This window comes from Rhinolophus sinicus, linkage group LG07 (genome assembly GCF_036562045.2).
Source record: "Rhinolophus sinicus isolate RSC01 linkage group LG07, ASM3656204v1, whole genome shotgun sequence".
Taxonomy (NCBI): Eukaryota; Metazoa; Chordata; class Mammalia; order Chiroptera; family Rhinolophidae; genus Rhinolophus; species Rhinolophus sinicus.
In genome coordinates this window covers 50347234-50363510 of record NC_133757.1, presented here as the reverse complement: position 1 = coordinate 50363510, position 16277 = coordinate 50347234, and the positions used below count along the sequence as shown (strand labels likewise).

Below are 16277 nucleotides of genomic sequence, written 5' to 3'. Positions count from 1 at the left end.
TCTTGTTCCTCTATAGGAAAGTTTCCATCCCCCCTGCCACCTATCCCTCTGGCTTCTTTCAAGATTTTTGCTTTCTCTTTGGTTTTCTGCAGTTTGAATATGATATACATTTTTCAGTACTTATTATGTTTGGTATTCTCTGAGCTTCCCGGATCTGTGGTTTGGCTTCTGTCATCAATTTCATAAAATTCTCAGCCATCTGACTTGAAATATATTTTTTGCTCTTTCTCTCTTTATTATCCTTCTGGCATTCCTGTTACATCTTTTGTAATTGTCCCACAGTTCTTGGATATTCTGTGTGTGTGTGTGTGTGTGTGTGTGTGTGTGTGTATATATATATATATATATATATATATATATATATTTTTTTTTAATATTTTTCCCTTTCCCATTTTAGTTCGGCGGGTGGGGGGGTTATTGACATATCTTCAGGCTCTCTGATTCTTTCCTCAGCTATGTCTAGTCTACCCATAAGCCCATCAAATGAATTGTTCATTTTTGTTTCAGTGTTTTAGATTTCTAGCATTTTCTTTTGATTCTCTCTTAGAGTTCCCGTCTCTCTGCTCAAATTACCTATCTGTTCTTGCATGTTGTCTGCTTTTTCCATTAGAGCATTTAACATATAAATCATAGTTATTTTAAACTCCCTATTTGATCATTTCAAGATCTGTGTGAGTCTAGTTCTTAGGTTAGCTTTGTCTCTTCAGACTGCATTTTTTTGCTTTTTAGCATTTCTTGTAATTTTTGAATTTTATTTGAAGTTCATGAATATGAAATATTATTTAATGACAGTACTCAACCTTGTGTTTTTTTTTTATTGAAAGCTGGACATTATGTACTGGGTAATAAGAAATGAGGTAATTAGGATTTTTAGTGTGAGGTTTTATGTTTATCTGGCTGGGAGCTGGGCTGTTTAATTTCTGCTGTGGCTCTAGGTGCTGAAGGCTTCAGTTTCCTTTTTTTGCTCCTCCCTTGTTGTCCTTGGGTTTGCCTAAGAACTCTTTTTTATATAGGTCTGTTTTTTGCAGTTTATCACTTACAATCCACTGTTATTACACTGGAACACTGTTTATGTAGTGGTAAGATGTTGGGAAAGGGAAGTGTTCTACAATATTGTGATTACATCTCACTATTTTAATGGGTTTAAGTCCCTGGGCCTTGCCCTTCAGAAGCATTTAAAAGCCTTTTTTTTCCCTTTATTAAGTGTAACAGGAAGGCTAGATGGGCCTGGGGGTGTCTAATTGCCCTTCCCCTGGGTCAGATAAGGCTCTGGTAATTTCCCTTAAAGAGTAGGCCTTTGTTATGGAGAACACTCTGGGCATATTTCAAAATGGTTACTTTTCCCTTCTCTCTGCCTAAAAGGATTATAATTCTATCTTCACTGTGAGAATCTGCTGGGGCTCTTTGATTTAAAACCCCCAAAAGCATGGGGAACCCCTATGACTGGGCCCCCAGGAGTTTTTAACTCTCTGGCTCTTCCACATTCAGCCTCCAGCAGTTTGTCAAAATTACCATTAAAATGTTTCTACCTGTTACAGATGCCAGTGAGTTCTGCTGCCTGTAAGCCTGTAAGCTGATCTCAGTTGTAATTCTCTGTACTTGACTGTCTCTCCAAATTTCTTGATCCGTAGTTTTCAGAAGCGAATTGCTGATTGCCGGTTATGGCCTGTAGAGATCACAAGAGTCCCCCTGATTACTGCACCCAAAGGGAAAGCTGCCAGGTTTGATAAGGTAAATTTGTTTACTTAAAAACATTTATATAAGAAATGCTGGGTCAGACCCGACCTGTTATTATGCTTCTAATTGTAATATTAACAGAAAATATGAACTGATGTGGCTGCTTCCTAGGGTAGCCAACTTATCCTGATTTGCCAAATAGTTTCCTGGTTTTAACGCTAAAAGTCTCCTGTCGCAGGAAATTCCTCTCTCCCCGGCAGATTAGGATGACTGGTCACTCTAGCCCTCATTGTTCACTAAAAATTATTTAGCCTTTATTTCCAGACATCCTATTACCCTGTAGCCCTTCATTACAGTTTTACCATAGGTAAAACCATACAAAATAGCCATTTTTATCGGTCAAAAGTAGTTACATATTGACAGTATAGTTGAACCTAATACATCTGTTTGAATTTCTTTGACTTACTGACTTAAAATGTTTTAGCCTGCTAATTAGAGTAATAAGGTTCACAGATGTACTGCTGTTCTGAAAAGCTAGCTTTGATGAGCCTAGAACCTGTTCCCTGTTGTTTTACTTGTGCATGGCTGGTCTTTTATGCTTGCTCATAAACTCCCTGAGGGTGGGGGTCCTTTTGTAGACTGCTTTGTATCCTCCATAGAACCTACCTAGCCTCATCCATGGCGTTTAGCAGATACTTAACAAGTACCTAAATTATTTTATTGATTTTTAATATAGGCTTTTTGCAGAATAAAAACACCACTACTGTGTTTTACCACTTCTCCCTTTGTGATATATAATATGTATTGACTAACTTTCCTTAGACTTCAAAACAACATAATGTTATCATATGAACATAGGAGTTTAATTTCTAATTATTATTTTAATAGGCCTTCTCAAAGAGATTATATTTAACCTTGTGGGAATTAAATGTTTTCTTTCACATTTTTCCTTATGAAAGTTTTCTATGGCAAACCATACGGCTGTTAAAAATGATGTTAAGATGTGTTGATTGACATGTTCTTCATCTTTGTAATGACAGTTTAGAGGAGGTTAGGGATGGCAAATACATGACAGCAGGCTGTTATTTATCCTCCTTCATCCATGGCAGATAGTACTGATCAATCAAAGCATTCTTCTCTTCTGAACCCAGACAAAGATACAGAATCTTTCTCAGCACACTGCTCTAAAGCACCTTCACCAGTTGATTAGAACGTAGGCATCAGTTAAAGCCTGTTTGTCAACACTAGTCCAGATGATTTGTACAACCCCTCTTAGTCATATGAACCTGTGAACTAAAGCTAAAAGCCATAGCTTCTGATTTAAGATATTATTGTTGTTATTACATTGTTTTGTACAAGTTTCACTTTTTCCTAAGAAGTGAAATGGTAAAATAGACTTTTTGGTCGAATATATATTATCAGTTAATTTGAGTATGTGTTGATTTCACTACTGCCTTTACTGTTCATTAACACTGTTTATTGTATCATCTCAGTGAGCATGCTATTATTAAACCCATTTTGAAGATAAGGAAATGAAGACCCAAAATATCTATGTTACTGTTACTAATTGGCCCAAAGTCACTTAATTAAGTAGCATATCTAGTTCCTAAAGCAGGTCTTCGAACTGCTGAGTCAGCTCCATACCTTTTGCTATGTTTCTCTATAGCACTGATAGCTCTCTGGTTTTATTCCTTTAGGCAGAAGATGAAAATCAGCTTTCATTTCATGGTGTGGCCTATGTTAATATGGTCCCATTGCTGTATCCAGGTGTGAAGAGGATTCGGGGAGCTTTTCGTGTTTATCCTTACCTAGACAGTGTAGTCTATGAAAAGGTAAGAAAATATTGCATAGAATGTATCCTGATTTATCCTTTATATATATGTGTGTTTACTTATATCTTTAATGTATACATCTTTATAATGGATGTTTGAAACCAGTTGATATGCTGGGATGTTAAATATAGAGCCTGGCTGTCATTCTACCACTGAGCCTCAAAAACTTTAGGCCAAAAACTGGAAACAACCCAAATCTCCATCAACAGGTGAACAGAAAAATAAATTGTGTCATATATCTATACAATGAAATACTGCTCAGCAGTAAAAGGAATGAACTATTGATGCATGCAACATGGATGAGTCTCAAATATATCATGTTAAATGAAAGAAGGTAGACACAAGAGAGTACATACTTTATGATTCCATTCAAATACAATTCTAGGAAAGTAATCTATAGTGAAAGAAAGCAGATCAGTGGATGCTTGGGAAAAGGGATAGAGGGAGGGAGGGGTCACAAAGGAATGAAGGATGATGGAAATGTTGGTTATCTTGATTGTGGTGATGGTTTCACATATGTGTACTGTGACGGGCCAGCCGCCACGAGTCGATGGGTTCCCGAATGGGGGAGTGGGAATGAATAAAAGACACTCTCACATATGATGGCGATCGCGGACTTCAGTGATCCTGAAGACACTAAGTTTATTTTACTGCACCCATAAAAGCAGTTTGAGCACGTGCAAGTATGTATTAACATAACAAATGTAAATTCTTTAACTTTCACATAGAGGATACAACATTCACCGAAACTCTCACAAGTAATTATCTTATCAATTGCCCTGATAGGCATCAGCCTTCTGTGTCCGGGAACTGGCCGCTCCCACCAAATTCCTCAGCAGCTTACAAGCTTAAGCTCCCCTCAGGTGCAGGCAGACAATTGCCTCAGGGGGAGGAAACAGGTAGCATAAACCGAGCCATTCTGCAAAGCTCAGAGTTTCCTGTAACCATGGCTCCCCACAGTGTACATATGCCCAAAATTGATCAAATTGTATACTTTAAATATGTAGTTTATTACATTACAATTTTGCCTCAATAAAGTTGGATACAAAATCTTTAGGATAATTAAAGAAGTCTATTGTGTTAAATATGCAAAAATTACAATCCATGATGATGAGTTATAATATGGTTATTTCAATTTTCAGGTGTTAAAATGTTAAAGTCATCTGTCTATGTATAGAAAGAGAATATAGCTATACATATATTCAAGCAAAAAGTCAATTTTATCATGTTGCTTCTAGGTGAAAGTGAGGCTTTGTAAAATACAACAACAATAATAATAGCACAAACATGTTTCATATATGTTTTCATATACTATTTCATCATTATGACAACAGCTATTTTTCAATAAGAGAGTCATGAAAGACCCATCATCTATTTTCAAACCAATTGAATAGTGAACTCTTTTATATAAGTATCCTTTTAATCAGAAATCACACTTACTGGGATTTATCTTAAGGAAATAATTTAATAGGATCACAACCCCTATATTTATGAAAATGTGTGGGTGTCTATAATAGCAAAAACAAAGAATAAGATTAAATGTCTAAAACAGAGGCAGGCTTAGTAAATTATTGTAAATAAAAATAATGGACTATGTATGCATCCATTAAAAAAAATCATTAAAAAGAGATAATCATTAATGCTTTGCTGATAGTTAAATGGAAAAAAAGAATGCAAAAATGTTACAAATGGCATATATTAAAATAAATTTCAAATGAATTTATTAAAAAATGTTAAATGTGAAGACTATAGAAATAGAAGTGTCTATTAAATATATGATAAGGGAAGACTTCGTAGGAGTGAAAGTAATAAAAGATATAAAAGATTTAGATTACCAAAAATGAAAAACCTCTATATGTAAGAAAAAACATCATAAACAAAATTACAATATAATGGAAAAACTGGGGAAAATATTTGAATACATATCATGAAGATGGCTACTATTCCTGAAATATAAAGCACTTTATCAGATAAATAAGAAAAACACACCATTTTTTAAATGAACAAAAACTGCAGTATACAAAAGAAGAAATACCACTGGCCAATAAATATAAGGAGAAACATTTGGCTTTAAATATAATCAAAGGAAGGCAAATGTAAATAACAGTAAAAGATCAGTTTACCTGTAAAATTAGACAATTATTTAAAACATGATAATACCTATTGGTGGCAAAGGTAAAACAACTTTCATTCCCTGATACTAGTAGAAGTGTAAATTAGTACCAACTGTGTGCCAAAAAGTTTTTGTCAGTGTGTATTAAGAAGCTTAAAATACTTATATCCTTTCTCATGTTACTTGTACTTCTAGGAAGCTAAGGGAATGAGTAGAATTGTATCCAGACTTTACTGCATGAAGATATTCTTAGTGAATCTGAGGGAAACAGTATATCATAATTGAAAGGTTATGGATTTTGACATCAGGCAGCCTCTAGTTGGAATTCTGGAACTGCCATTTATTAGCTAGGTGACTTCAGGCAAGCAACTAAATCTCTCTCAACTTTAGTTTATTCATCAGTAAAATCGAGACAATGCTTGCTTCCTAGAATTGTTTTACATATTAATTGACTGAACTATATATAAAGCACTAGGGATATAGTTGGCACACAGACATTTTTACCTTTTACTTTTATTATACACATATGATAGGAGAATACTGTGCATGCATTAAAAATTATTCTTATGAAAAATTTAAAAACATGAGAGGATGGATGTGATAGTCTGTTAAATGAAAAACCAGGATCTAAAACTACATTCAATATGGTCACAACTTTCTAAATATATATATTTATAATTTTAAAAATATATGGAATGTATATTTGGCAACTTCCTTGCTGAGACATAGCCAGACAATTTCCTCTCCAATATTTTATTGAGATTTGTTCAACTAGTATGGCATTGCAATGAAGTTTTTCACTTTCCCTATCTCTCTCTGATTCCACACTGTTGAAATTATCTAGAAAACTAAATGTTAAAGAATAACATGGGCTTCTTTTATTTGCCTGTGAGTCATTGCATTTTTTTTTTTCAGACCAAGTGTTTATTTAGCTTGTTCCGGGATACTGGCCACCATTTGATTCAGAATAACAGGATCGGAGGAATTAATTCCCCATTGTCCAAAACAGTTACTTCTAAGAACCTGAAAGAAGATAAAATAGTAAGAAATAGATATGGAAGAAAGGCCTACCCCTGGGGGGGGGTGGTAGGTTGTTGAGAAGGTGATGATTTTGCTGGGTTTGTTACATTCCAGAGGCTTATACTGATTTCTCAGTTGATGAATTGCCTCAATTTAATTTGTATTTTGATGCAACATAATGATCATTGTTCCTGCCATTGTGAAGACCATGTCAGAATTCCATTTTTGAGGTGTGTTCATTTTCTTTCAGCAGGCATCTAGTATAAAATCTCAGAGCTCAGATACACCTTTGGAAACGGAACCCTCTCTAAACCACAATCTAGAAGGACAGGTAACTATGCCTAAATAGTTGGAAAATGAAGTTTATGTTCTTACTGAGCAAGGTAGTATGATATAGTGGAAAATGCTCAGAAAAATGCTCATTATTTGAGTTACTACCCCGGATTTTCTATGACTAGCTTATGACTTTGGGTAAATTTCCTTGTCTTGTTAAGACTTTCTTAAATGAGGGGGCTACCAGATCAACTTCAAGGTCCTTTTCAGCATTAAAATTTTATGTCTTTTATTAATTATACTATGTTAGGCACTATGAGGGATACAAAGATACATCATCTGCAGCCCTCAGGACACTCAAGAGTGGTGGGTAAAACAGACTGGTACATAACTAAGCTGAAATACAGAATTTTGATGAATGCTATAGTAGAGGTACAAATAAAAGTGCTGTGTAGGCTCAGAGGAAGCAGATTAATTGCTACTGGGCAGTCTCAGAGGCTTCGCGGAAGAGGTGGCGTATGAGCTAAGCAGTGAAAGTTAAAGGTAATCCTTTGCCAGATAAAGATGGGAGAATGATTTCAGGGCCAGGGAACAGCTTGAGTCAAAGCACAAAGAAGGTAGCAGAATTTGGGGGTACATCAATTGATTCAGTGTATGGTATAGAGAAATGAAAAGAAAGGAGAGAGTCTAGAAGGAGGTGAGAAAGAAGAGCGAGGCTGAGATGGGTTATAGGAAGACTGAAAGTTTTGCTAAAAAGTTTGGGCATCATTCTATAGGTGACAAGGGGACACAAGCCTCGCATTAGGGACTCATATTAAAGGTTTTTAAGTTATGTAGAAATAAGACTCGTGTGTTTCAGGGCAGAACTCTTGCAAGGATGTGAAAAAGAGAGATTGAAGTTGAAGTAGGGGCTTCAGATGCCAGTTTACAGGTTTTTCTTTTAATACATAAGAGTATTGTTGACAGTTTGACTTTGGGAAGCGGTTGTAGTAAAGAAAGTCAGAAACCTGCAGAGGCAAGGTGTGGAACTGGGAAGCTTTGGGGGGTGTCAAGGAAGAAGAGTTAAAGATAACTCAGGTTTCAAGCTTTACTTTCTGGAAGGATGAAAAAAATCATTAAGAGAAAAGTCAAAAGAGAGATTAATACAGAGGAAGTGATAAGTTCGATTTTGGACATGGTGTATTTAGGATGCGAGCAAAAATCTGGGTAGAAATGTCCATCAGGTCGCAGTTGGTAGCTGGTGGTGAGGATGCCATGAGTGGGAATATCAGAAGGTTATGAGCAGAATATTTCCGCAGGACTCAAGAAAGATGTTTAGTGGGAGAAATAATTGTATTCACTTAAAACAGTTCCAAGAAAAGTATTAAACAAGATAAATAAGGCTTCAGCTGGGGTAGAAGGCTCCAAGAATAAAATTGAAAATCCTTTTCTGCAAGAGATTACCACTGTTGCTATTTTTCTTTACAGTTATTTTTTCTATGTGAAAAATATTTTAACAGTCAAGATCACACTATAGGCATATATATGGTTGTATATGCATGTTTCTCACTTATTGATAGCATTATCTGACGTTACTAAAATATTTTCATAAATATCTTTTTCTGAAGAGAATAAATTAGACAAAATTGTCTTTACAGCAATATGTAGATGCAGGAACTTACATCGTGTTGGAGATTCAGCTGAACAAAGCCTTGGTTCCAAAGCGAATGCCAGAGGAGCTAGCCAGACGGTGTGTAGCAATGGTTCTCATACTTGTTTTGCAAAAACAAGTTAAGTATAAATAAAAGGAAGTCAGTTTGTCTTCATAAGTGTAATTTCACCTGGGCTAAGCATCAATTTTCTGTTTTTTCCCCAGATGAGTTTCTTATGTTACTGCTGTTTTCTTATTACAAAAGCAGTATATGCCTATTACAAAAATTTTGAGGCAATCAAGATTAGCAAGAAAGTATATAAAAACACTCAGATTTCTACTTATGCAATGATAACTACTTTTAACACTTTGGTATTGATCCGTTTGGAGTTATTATGAAGCCCTTATACAAACTCACACCGTGTCACATATAAATATATGTAATTTTTTAAAACTATTTTATATATATTGTGCCTTGATTGTTATTTCTAGGGAATTGTCCATTTCATCTAGGTTATCCAATTTGTTGATGTACAGTTGTTCATGGTATTCTCTTATTATCCTTTTTATCTTTGTAAAATGAGGAGTAATGTTTCACTTTCCATTTCTAATTTTAGTAATTTGAGTCTTTGTTCTTTTTTTCTTAGTCCATCTACCTAAAGATTCATCCATTTTTGTTGATCTTTTGAAAAAACCAGGCTTTTTGTTTTGTTGGTTTTCTCTATTTTATATATTTCCACTCTGATCTTTGTTTTCTTCCTTCTGCTAGCTTTGGGTTTAGTTTGCTCTCCTTTCCTAGTTCATTAAGGTTTATAGTTAGTTTATTGATTTGCAAGCTTTCTTCTTTTTAATGTATCAGTTATATCTGTAAATTTCCCTCTGAACACTTCTTTCACTACATCCCATACGTTTTGATATGTTGTGTTTTTTGTTTTCATTCATCTCAAGTTATTTTCTGATTTCCCTGTGATTTCTTCTTTGACCTATTAGCTGTTTAAAAGTGTGTTGCTTAATTTCTATGTATTTGAGAATGTTCCACTTTTCCAGTTTCCTTCCAGTTATTGATTGCTAGTTTCATTCCATTGTGATCAGAAAAGATACTTTGTATGATTTCAGTCTTTCAAAATTTATTGAGATTTGTTTTGTGGCCTAACATATGGTCTATCCTGCAGAATGTTCCATGTGCACTTGAGAAGACTGTGTATTCTGTGTTGTTGGGTAGAGTGTTCTGTACATGTCTGTAGGTTAAATTGGTTTATACTGTTGTTTAAGTCCTCTGTTTCCTTATTAATCTTCTGTCTGGTTGTTCTATCCATTATTGAAAGTGGGGTATTAACGTCTCTATGATTGAAGAATTGTCCATTTCTCCCTTCAATTGTCTCAATTTTTGCTTTATATATATTTTAGGGCTCTGTTGTTAGGTACATATGTGTTTATGATTATTATATTTTATTGCTGTCTGGAACTATATATATTTCTTCTTTGTCTTATGTTATCTTATCTGATTTAAAGTCAGTTTTCTCTGATGGTAATATAGCGACTTCAGCTCTGTGTTGGTTATTATTTGCACAGAATATCTTTTTCTATCCTCCTTTCAACTTCCTTATGTCTTTGTATCTAAAGGGAGTATCTTTTAGACAGTAGAGAGATGGATTCTGGGTGTGTATTTTTATTCACTCTGCCAATTGCTGCCTTTTAACAGGAAAGTTTAATCCATTTATATTTAATGTGATTACTGATAAAGAAGAATTTACTTCTGCCATATATCTATGTGTAATCTGCATGTCTTATATGTTTTCTGTTCTTGAATTCTTTCATTACTGCCTTTTAAATATTTAATTGATTTTTTTACAATGTACAGTTTAAACTCTCTTCTTCTTTCCTTTTCTTTATATTTTTAAGTTATTTTCTTAGTGGCTACCTTGGGGATTATAACAATCATCTTAAACCTGTAACAACCTAGTTTGAACCCAACACTCATGTCAACCTGGAAACCAAGGGATATAGTTGGTATATACATTTACCAACTCTGGGTGTTTCATATAAATGGAATCATATAATATGTAGGTTTTTTTTGTGACTGGCCTGTTTCATTTAACAGTGTTATCAAGGTTCATCCACACTGTGGCATATATTAGTAGTTCATTTCTTTATTGCTGAATATTATTTCATTATATTGATATATCACATTTTGTTTTTCCATTCTTCAGGTGATGGACATTTGGGCAGGTTATTCTTAATATAGCATTCTATAATAATTGTATTAAAATGGAAGTCAAGTCAACTCATGTAACTCCTCTGCCCAAAAACTACCAGTGACTCCCCATCACACTGAGTAAAAGTCAGAGTCCTTACAGTGACCTACAAGGGCCTACATGTTCTGCATGTACTTTGCCGTCACTTTTCCAGTCCAGCCACACTGGCCTCCCTGCTATTCTTCACACATGCCAGGCACAGTCTTGCAGCAAGGGCTTTACACTTTCTGTCCTTTTTCCTGTGACTTCCTTGCCCCTGATATCTATATGACTTGCTTTTCCCTCATTTCCCTCAGGTCTTTACTTAAATGTTATCATTTTAGTGAGTAAGGCTTTCTCTAGTGAAATATGCTCCCCCACTTCACCACCCCAGCCCCCAACATAGTCTATCTGCCTTCCTGTATTATTTTCCATGGCACATATCACTGACATAGTTATCTTAATTATTTAACTTATTTATTGTCTTTCTTTCCCCACTAGACTGCAAGCGCCATGAGGCAAGCATTTTTATCTGTTTTGTTTAATGCCCTATCCCCAGAATCTAGAAAAGTGCCTCATGGATAGGAGGCAATCAGTATATATTTTGAAAGAATGAATGAATAAATAACATTGTCTCTGGAGTGGAAGCTGGGTAGCTGGAAAATAAGGTTGGAAGGAGATTATTATATATCATTTTATATCTCTTAAGCTTTGAATCATATGAATATATTAACTATTAAAATAAATAGAATTAAAATTAGAAATTACAAGCAGAGGCATACAATCACATAGGATATATTAGAGAAAAATTGAATATGTGAATTTGATTGTAAACTTCAAGGCAGTACAATATACTTCAGAAGGAATCTGAAATTATTATATAAGGAGGAAAAGCTATCACTTAAATCCTTCTAGGTTTTTGTCAGTTGTCCTGAAAATGGAAGGTTAGACGTTTTGGCATAAATAGTTTGACAGTGGAAAATGTATTTTCTTACTCACCATAAAGTCTGATATCATTATTGTAATTTAAAGCAATTCTATAAATTATGACCTAAAGGGAGAGGAAAGAAAAGCTTTCCCTTGCCTGTACCATTTAAATTTGCAAAACTTAACGCTTTCAGAGACTCTAGTGCATGCACCTAAAAGCATAACACCCATTTCTTTCTAACTCCTGAGTTAGAAAGAATACTCAGCAATGGTTTTAAAAAGTGTGTAAGTGTAAATCCAAGGCTCAAATTAGCCAGAAGTACAACCCAGCTACTCTCTGAGAAGGGGCTTCTTCGCTTCCTGTCTATCGAGTCCACAGCTGTATACTGTTGTGGCACTCACGTCTAGGCTTTTATCTGAGAGAACAGTACAGTGCTCTTATATCAAGTATGATGGGGGAACAGATCTGAGATCTCCCCTACCCAGAGTCTTTGGAAGTGGGCAATAGGAGAGCATAAATCTGCAGAGAAAAAAGTTGTTGCTGCTTTTTTTTTTTCCTGACAACAGGGTCAAGGAAATGATTCCTCCAAGGCCACCTCTTACTCGTCAGACAGGAGGAGCTCAGAAGGCAAGTGCCAAAGCCAAGGTGAAACTATAAGTAATCCGGAGTTGAGTGCACTCATTTGAAAATAAGGCAGGGATTCTTCCCTATGAAGGGGTGAGAAATTGTAGTTTCACATATTTTCCTGCCTGTGTCTATTTGTGACCAGTGACTTACAGTGAATTGAATTCAATTTTAATCTTTGGCTGGTGGTCTCTGAGCTGGGAATAAAAGAGCAATTTATACCGAACGTATTATTGACTGTGAAACCCAATCCAGGTTCAGACTTCTGTTCCACATCTTGGACTCTCGGAGGCCTCTTTCTCAGACATTGTGTATTTTCCTAGGCGGTGAGTGGCTACCACATGCAGATCAAGAACATTTCCAGAGCCATTCTGGATGAGTATTACAGGATGTTTGGAAAACAGGTGGCCAGGCTGGGGAGTGATATGGATAGTGAAACGCTGGAGGAGCAGAAGTGCCAGCTCAACTATGAACTTAATTGCTCTGGAAAATACTTTGCTTTCAAAGAACAACTCAAGGTACATATTCATTTATTTAATTACTCCGTAGGTTTTATGAAGCATCTTCTCTACATGTCTAGTTATCATTTTTCTCTGGCTGTGTTTGGCTGTGCTCCCATCTTTCTTGCTGTGGGTGCCAAGGGCTATGCGCTCCATGATACAGTGTTAGGAGAAGCTCCACTCCGGCAGAGCCTTGGAATGGCTCAGTGTCCACTCTGAGTGGGTGGGAGCTTTGAAGAAACTACTTCTTCGCTTCAGGATAGGCCAGATGTGGGTCCAGATTGCATGTTCATCTAGCAGGCATTAGCTCTGTACCCAGTACTGATTCCATGACTAATTATCTCTGTCTCCCATTACAAACCTCTCTCCAGTCCTAAGCATCGCCAAGATTTGAGAACTATTTACTTAATAATAATGGCTAACATTTATTGTTTGTTGTATGTCAAACTTTAACATGCTTCGTATCTTACTAATTCTCACAACAACCCTACGAGGTAGATCCTTCCCATTTGACAGATGGAGAAATGCAGCATTGGTTGGTTAAATAATTTGCCCAGGGTCACAGAGCTAGTGAAGGTCAAAGATGAGACTCAAATTCAGACAGCCTGGCTCCAGAACTCATGTTTTTAACTGCTATACTGCATTGCATTTCTGTGCATATTTACTATGTGCCCTGTACTGTACTAAACAGATAAAAGAAAGCGTGTAGAAGTAATAAAGTGAAAAACAACTGATAAAAGAGGCAAGAGGCTATTCTCTGTAGGTGGCCTAGTCAAATCTCAGTTTTATTCCTGGTTCTACCATTACTGGCTGGATGACCTTAGTCAATTGACTTTACTGCTCAGAGCCTCAATTTATTTGCCTAACAATGAGGGATAATTTCTCCTATTATTTCTCTTTGGCTTCTCAATCATCTGAAGTAAGATAGTGCATAATCCATTTAACAAATGAGAAAACCGAGGTACCACGTATAAAAGCTTGTACAGTGGCAGGATTAGAACCAGAATTCCATTCCCCAGACTCTCAAATCAGGCCTTTCTTCCATGAATCATGTGGCCACCGTGAGAAACGTAATGCGTAAACCTATTGCTAAGGTTTTCTTCGTCTCTATGATTTTTTTTAATACAGTATGAGTCTTGTGTTGACCATGTTAGTGAGGATGGTGCCATCAAGAAAAGAAGTCATACAGAGTATGTTGATTGGGGAAAGTTAGAATGCCAACAGTTTAGCAGTCACCCATGGAGCAATCAACCACCTTCTGAAGTTCTGATAAGTCTTAGACCAGACGCTCAGGGGAGGCCTGTGCTGTCAGCATGGTGCTGGCTCTAGACTGTGTTATCAGATGGTGATGTGTGTCTCCTGCAGCACGCTGTGGTGAAGATTGTGAGAGAGAAGTACTTGAAGACAACACCATTTGAGAGCCAGGAGGAACTTCAGACATTCATTAGTGAACTCTATGTGTTCTTGGTGGATCAGATGCATGTGGCCTTAAGTCAGGTGGGTGCTCAATGACTAATAGCCCTTATTTTTTCTGTAGGACATCAGGGTTTCCTCTGAATGATTCCTTCCTTCCTTGCTTCCTTTCTTCCTTAGTTATGCAAACATTTATTGAGGCGTGGGCTCTATGCTAGGCGCTGACAACGCAAAGATGAATAAGAAACTACCTAAGTTCTAAGACTAATTTTGGGGGAAATAGGGTGTATGCTCTTTTAATTTCCTAGAAAAATCATTAGGCAAGGAATCCCTCAACTTTTGAACCCCACACCTAAGTTATTTACTTCTGCATCCATTCGATCTTTTTCCTTTCAGTCTCAGAGGAAGAGGCATCACATCCTTCTGTGTTTCAAGGCAGATCCTTCCATCTAAATTCTTAATCCTTTCCCACTTGTATACCCTGGGCTTGCCATCAATTACCCCTTCTTTCCCTCTATTTTCATATTCTCCCGGTCTGCTGACTTCTTTTCCCAAAATTGTGGACATGCAAAAGGCTTTTTCATCCCAAAAAAGAAAATATCTGTAATTTCTAGCTACACCTTTCCCACTTCTTCCCTTCATCGTCCACCTTCTGTGTGTCCTCCTACCTTTCTGACTATTTTTATGTCTCCTTTGTAGGGTCTGTCTGTCTATATATCCCACAGAAAGTTTAGATGTAGCTTCCAAAGCTTTAGCCTGAGTTTCCTGTTTTCTTGGTATTTGACCTGTCATGGAACCTAAAAAATGGTACTACCAGCTACCCAGTCATTAAGCCTTAAACTTAAGAATCTTTGACTTCTTTTCATCTGTGCTATGTAAGAACCAGCTGACATCACCAGTTTCACCACCTCTAACCCATCGTACATACTACGATCGGAGTGTTTTTTGTACAAAACCCTCCACATTCCCAACTCCCCCACCAGGAACTGACTTCATTTCCTGCTTCTTTGTCCCTCAACTGCTTCAACCTCTGCTCCTGGACTATATGCAGTTTCTGTACATGCCATATTCTTCCAAGCTTCCAAGCCTTTGGGATATTCCCTATGACTCAAATGCTCTGAAATATTCACCTGGAGAACTTATTTTTAGCCTTCTAGGTCCAACTCAAGTCACAGCTCCTCTGTGAATCCCTCCCTCAAAGGTCTTAGAGTGAAGTTTATCACATTTTCGTCAGGCATCCCCTAACCTGCTCTGCCATGGACACATCTTTATCACAGAACTTACCTCCCTCTATATTTGTATTTTGTACCTTTCTCCTCTACTAGCCAGAGGCTCTTTGAGAACATGAGGCAATAGTGATTACCATCTCATGCTCAATTGCTTTCCTAATCAAATCATCCAAATCACCTGTGCCCAAGGCAGGATTGTGCTGTTACTCCTATGATACCGAAAACTCCTCTCCTACCTCTCAGGAAGGCTGAACAAGGTGAAAGGAAAAGTGATGGTGGCAGTGAAGGAAAAAAACAGTGAAGAAAAGAGCAAATAGAATAAAGGCATTGAGAAGGCATAGCTGGTTAGAGACAGACTATGGGGTGGGGGGGACAAAATAACTGATTTTGTCATTGTTTTCAAATAAACCACAACTACATACAATTAAAAAATGAGGAAATGAAGGCAAGAACCAACCGGTGCAGAAAATAGATATTAACAGACAAGTGAGAGGAAAGCAGACTACCCTCAAATAGAAAATGCACATTGGAAGTGTCATTGTCGTTCAGGTGTAATATCTGAAAACTCATAGTTTTTCTTTGTTTTGATTGTCAGTCTTGAAGAAGAAAATTGAGAATTGCACACATTCACAGAACAAACAGAATAATTTTTGTTCCACAATTTACCTAGCCGATTGTATCTATTTTTCTATCCATCACATTTGTGACAGTTTGGAAATAGATTTCTATTTCCTCTGTGAAGTAATGTCTTTACTGAGAGTGAAGGGGATAAGTGTTGAATGAAAAGCTTGAAGAAAGAGAAGG

General features: G+C 36.5%; 1 protein-coding gene across 5 annotated transcripts in view; it reads left to right on the top strand.

The window, feature by feature from the left end:
• The window catches only part of CFAP70 (cilia and flagella associated protein 70), a 69778-nt gene that overhangs the window by 21647 nt on the left and 31854 nt on the right, over positions 1-16277 (top strand). For 4 of the 5 annotated variants that reach the window (XM_019746011.2, XM_019746008.2, XM_019746012.2 and 1 more), the window contains 8 exons: positions 1632-1731; positions 3375-3509; positions 6538-6663; positions 6893-6973; positions 8553-8644; positions 12274-12334; positions 12655-12849; positions 14197-14328. In XM_019746011.2, coding sequence (XP_019601570.2) covers positions 1632-1731; positions 3375-3509; positions 6538-6663; positions 6893-6973; positions 8553-8644; positions 12274-12334; positions 12655-12849; positions 14197-14328 — 922 coding nt within the window. The remainder of the gene's footprint in view (positions 1-1631; positions 1732-3374; positions 3510-6537; positions 6664-6892; positions 6974-8552; positions 8645-12273; positions 12335-12654; positions 12850-14196; positions 14329-16277) is intronic. The other variant, XM_019746009.2, reaches the window with a different exon arrangement.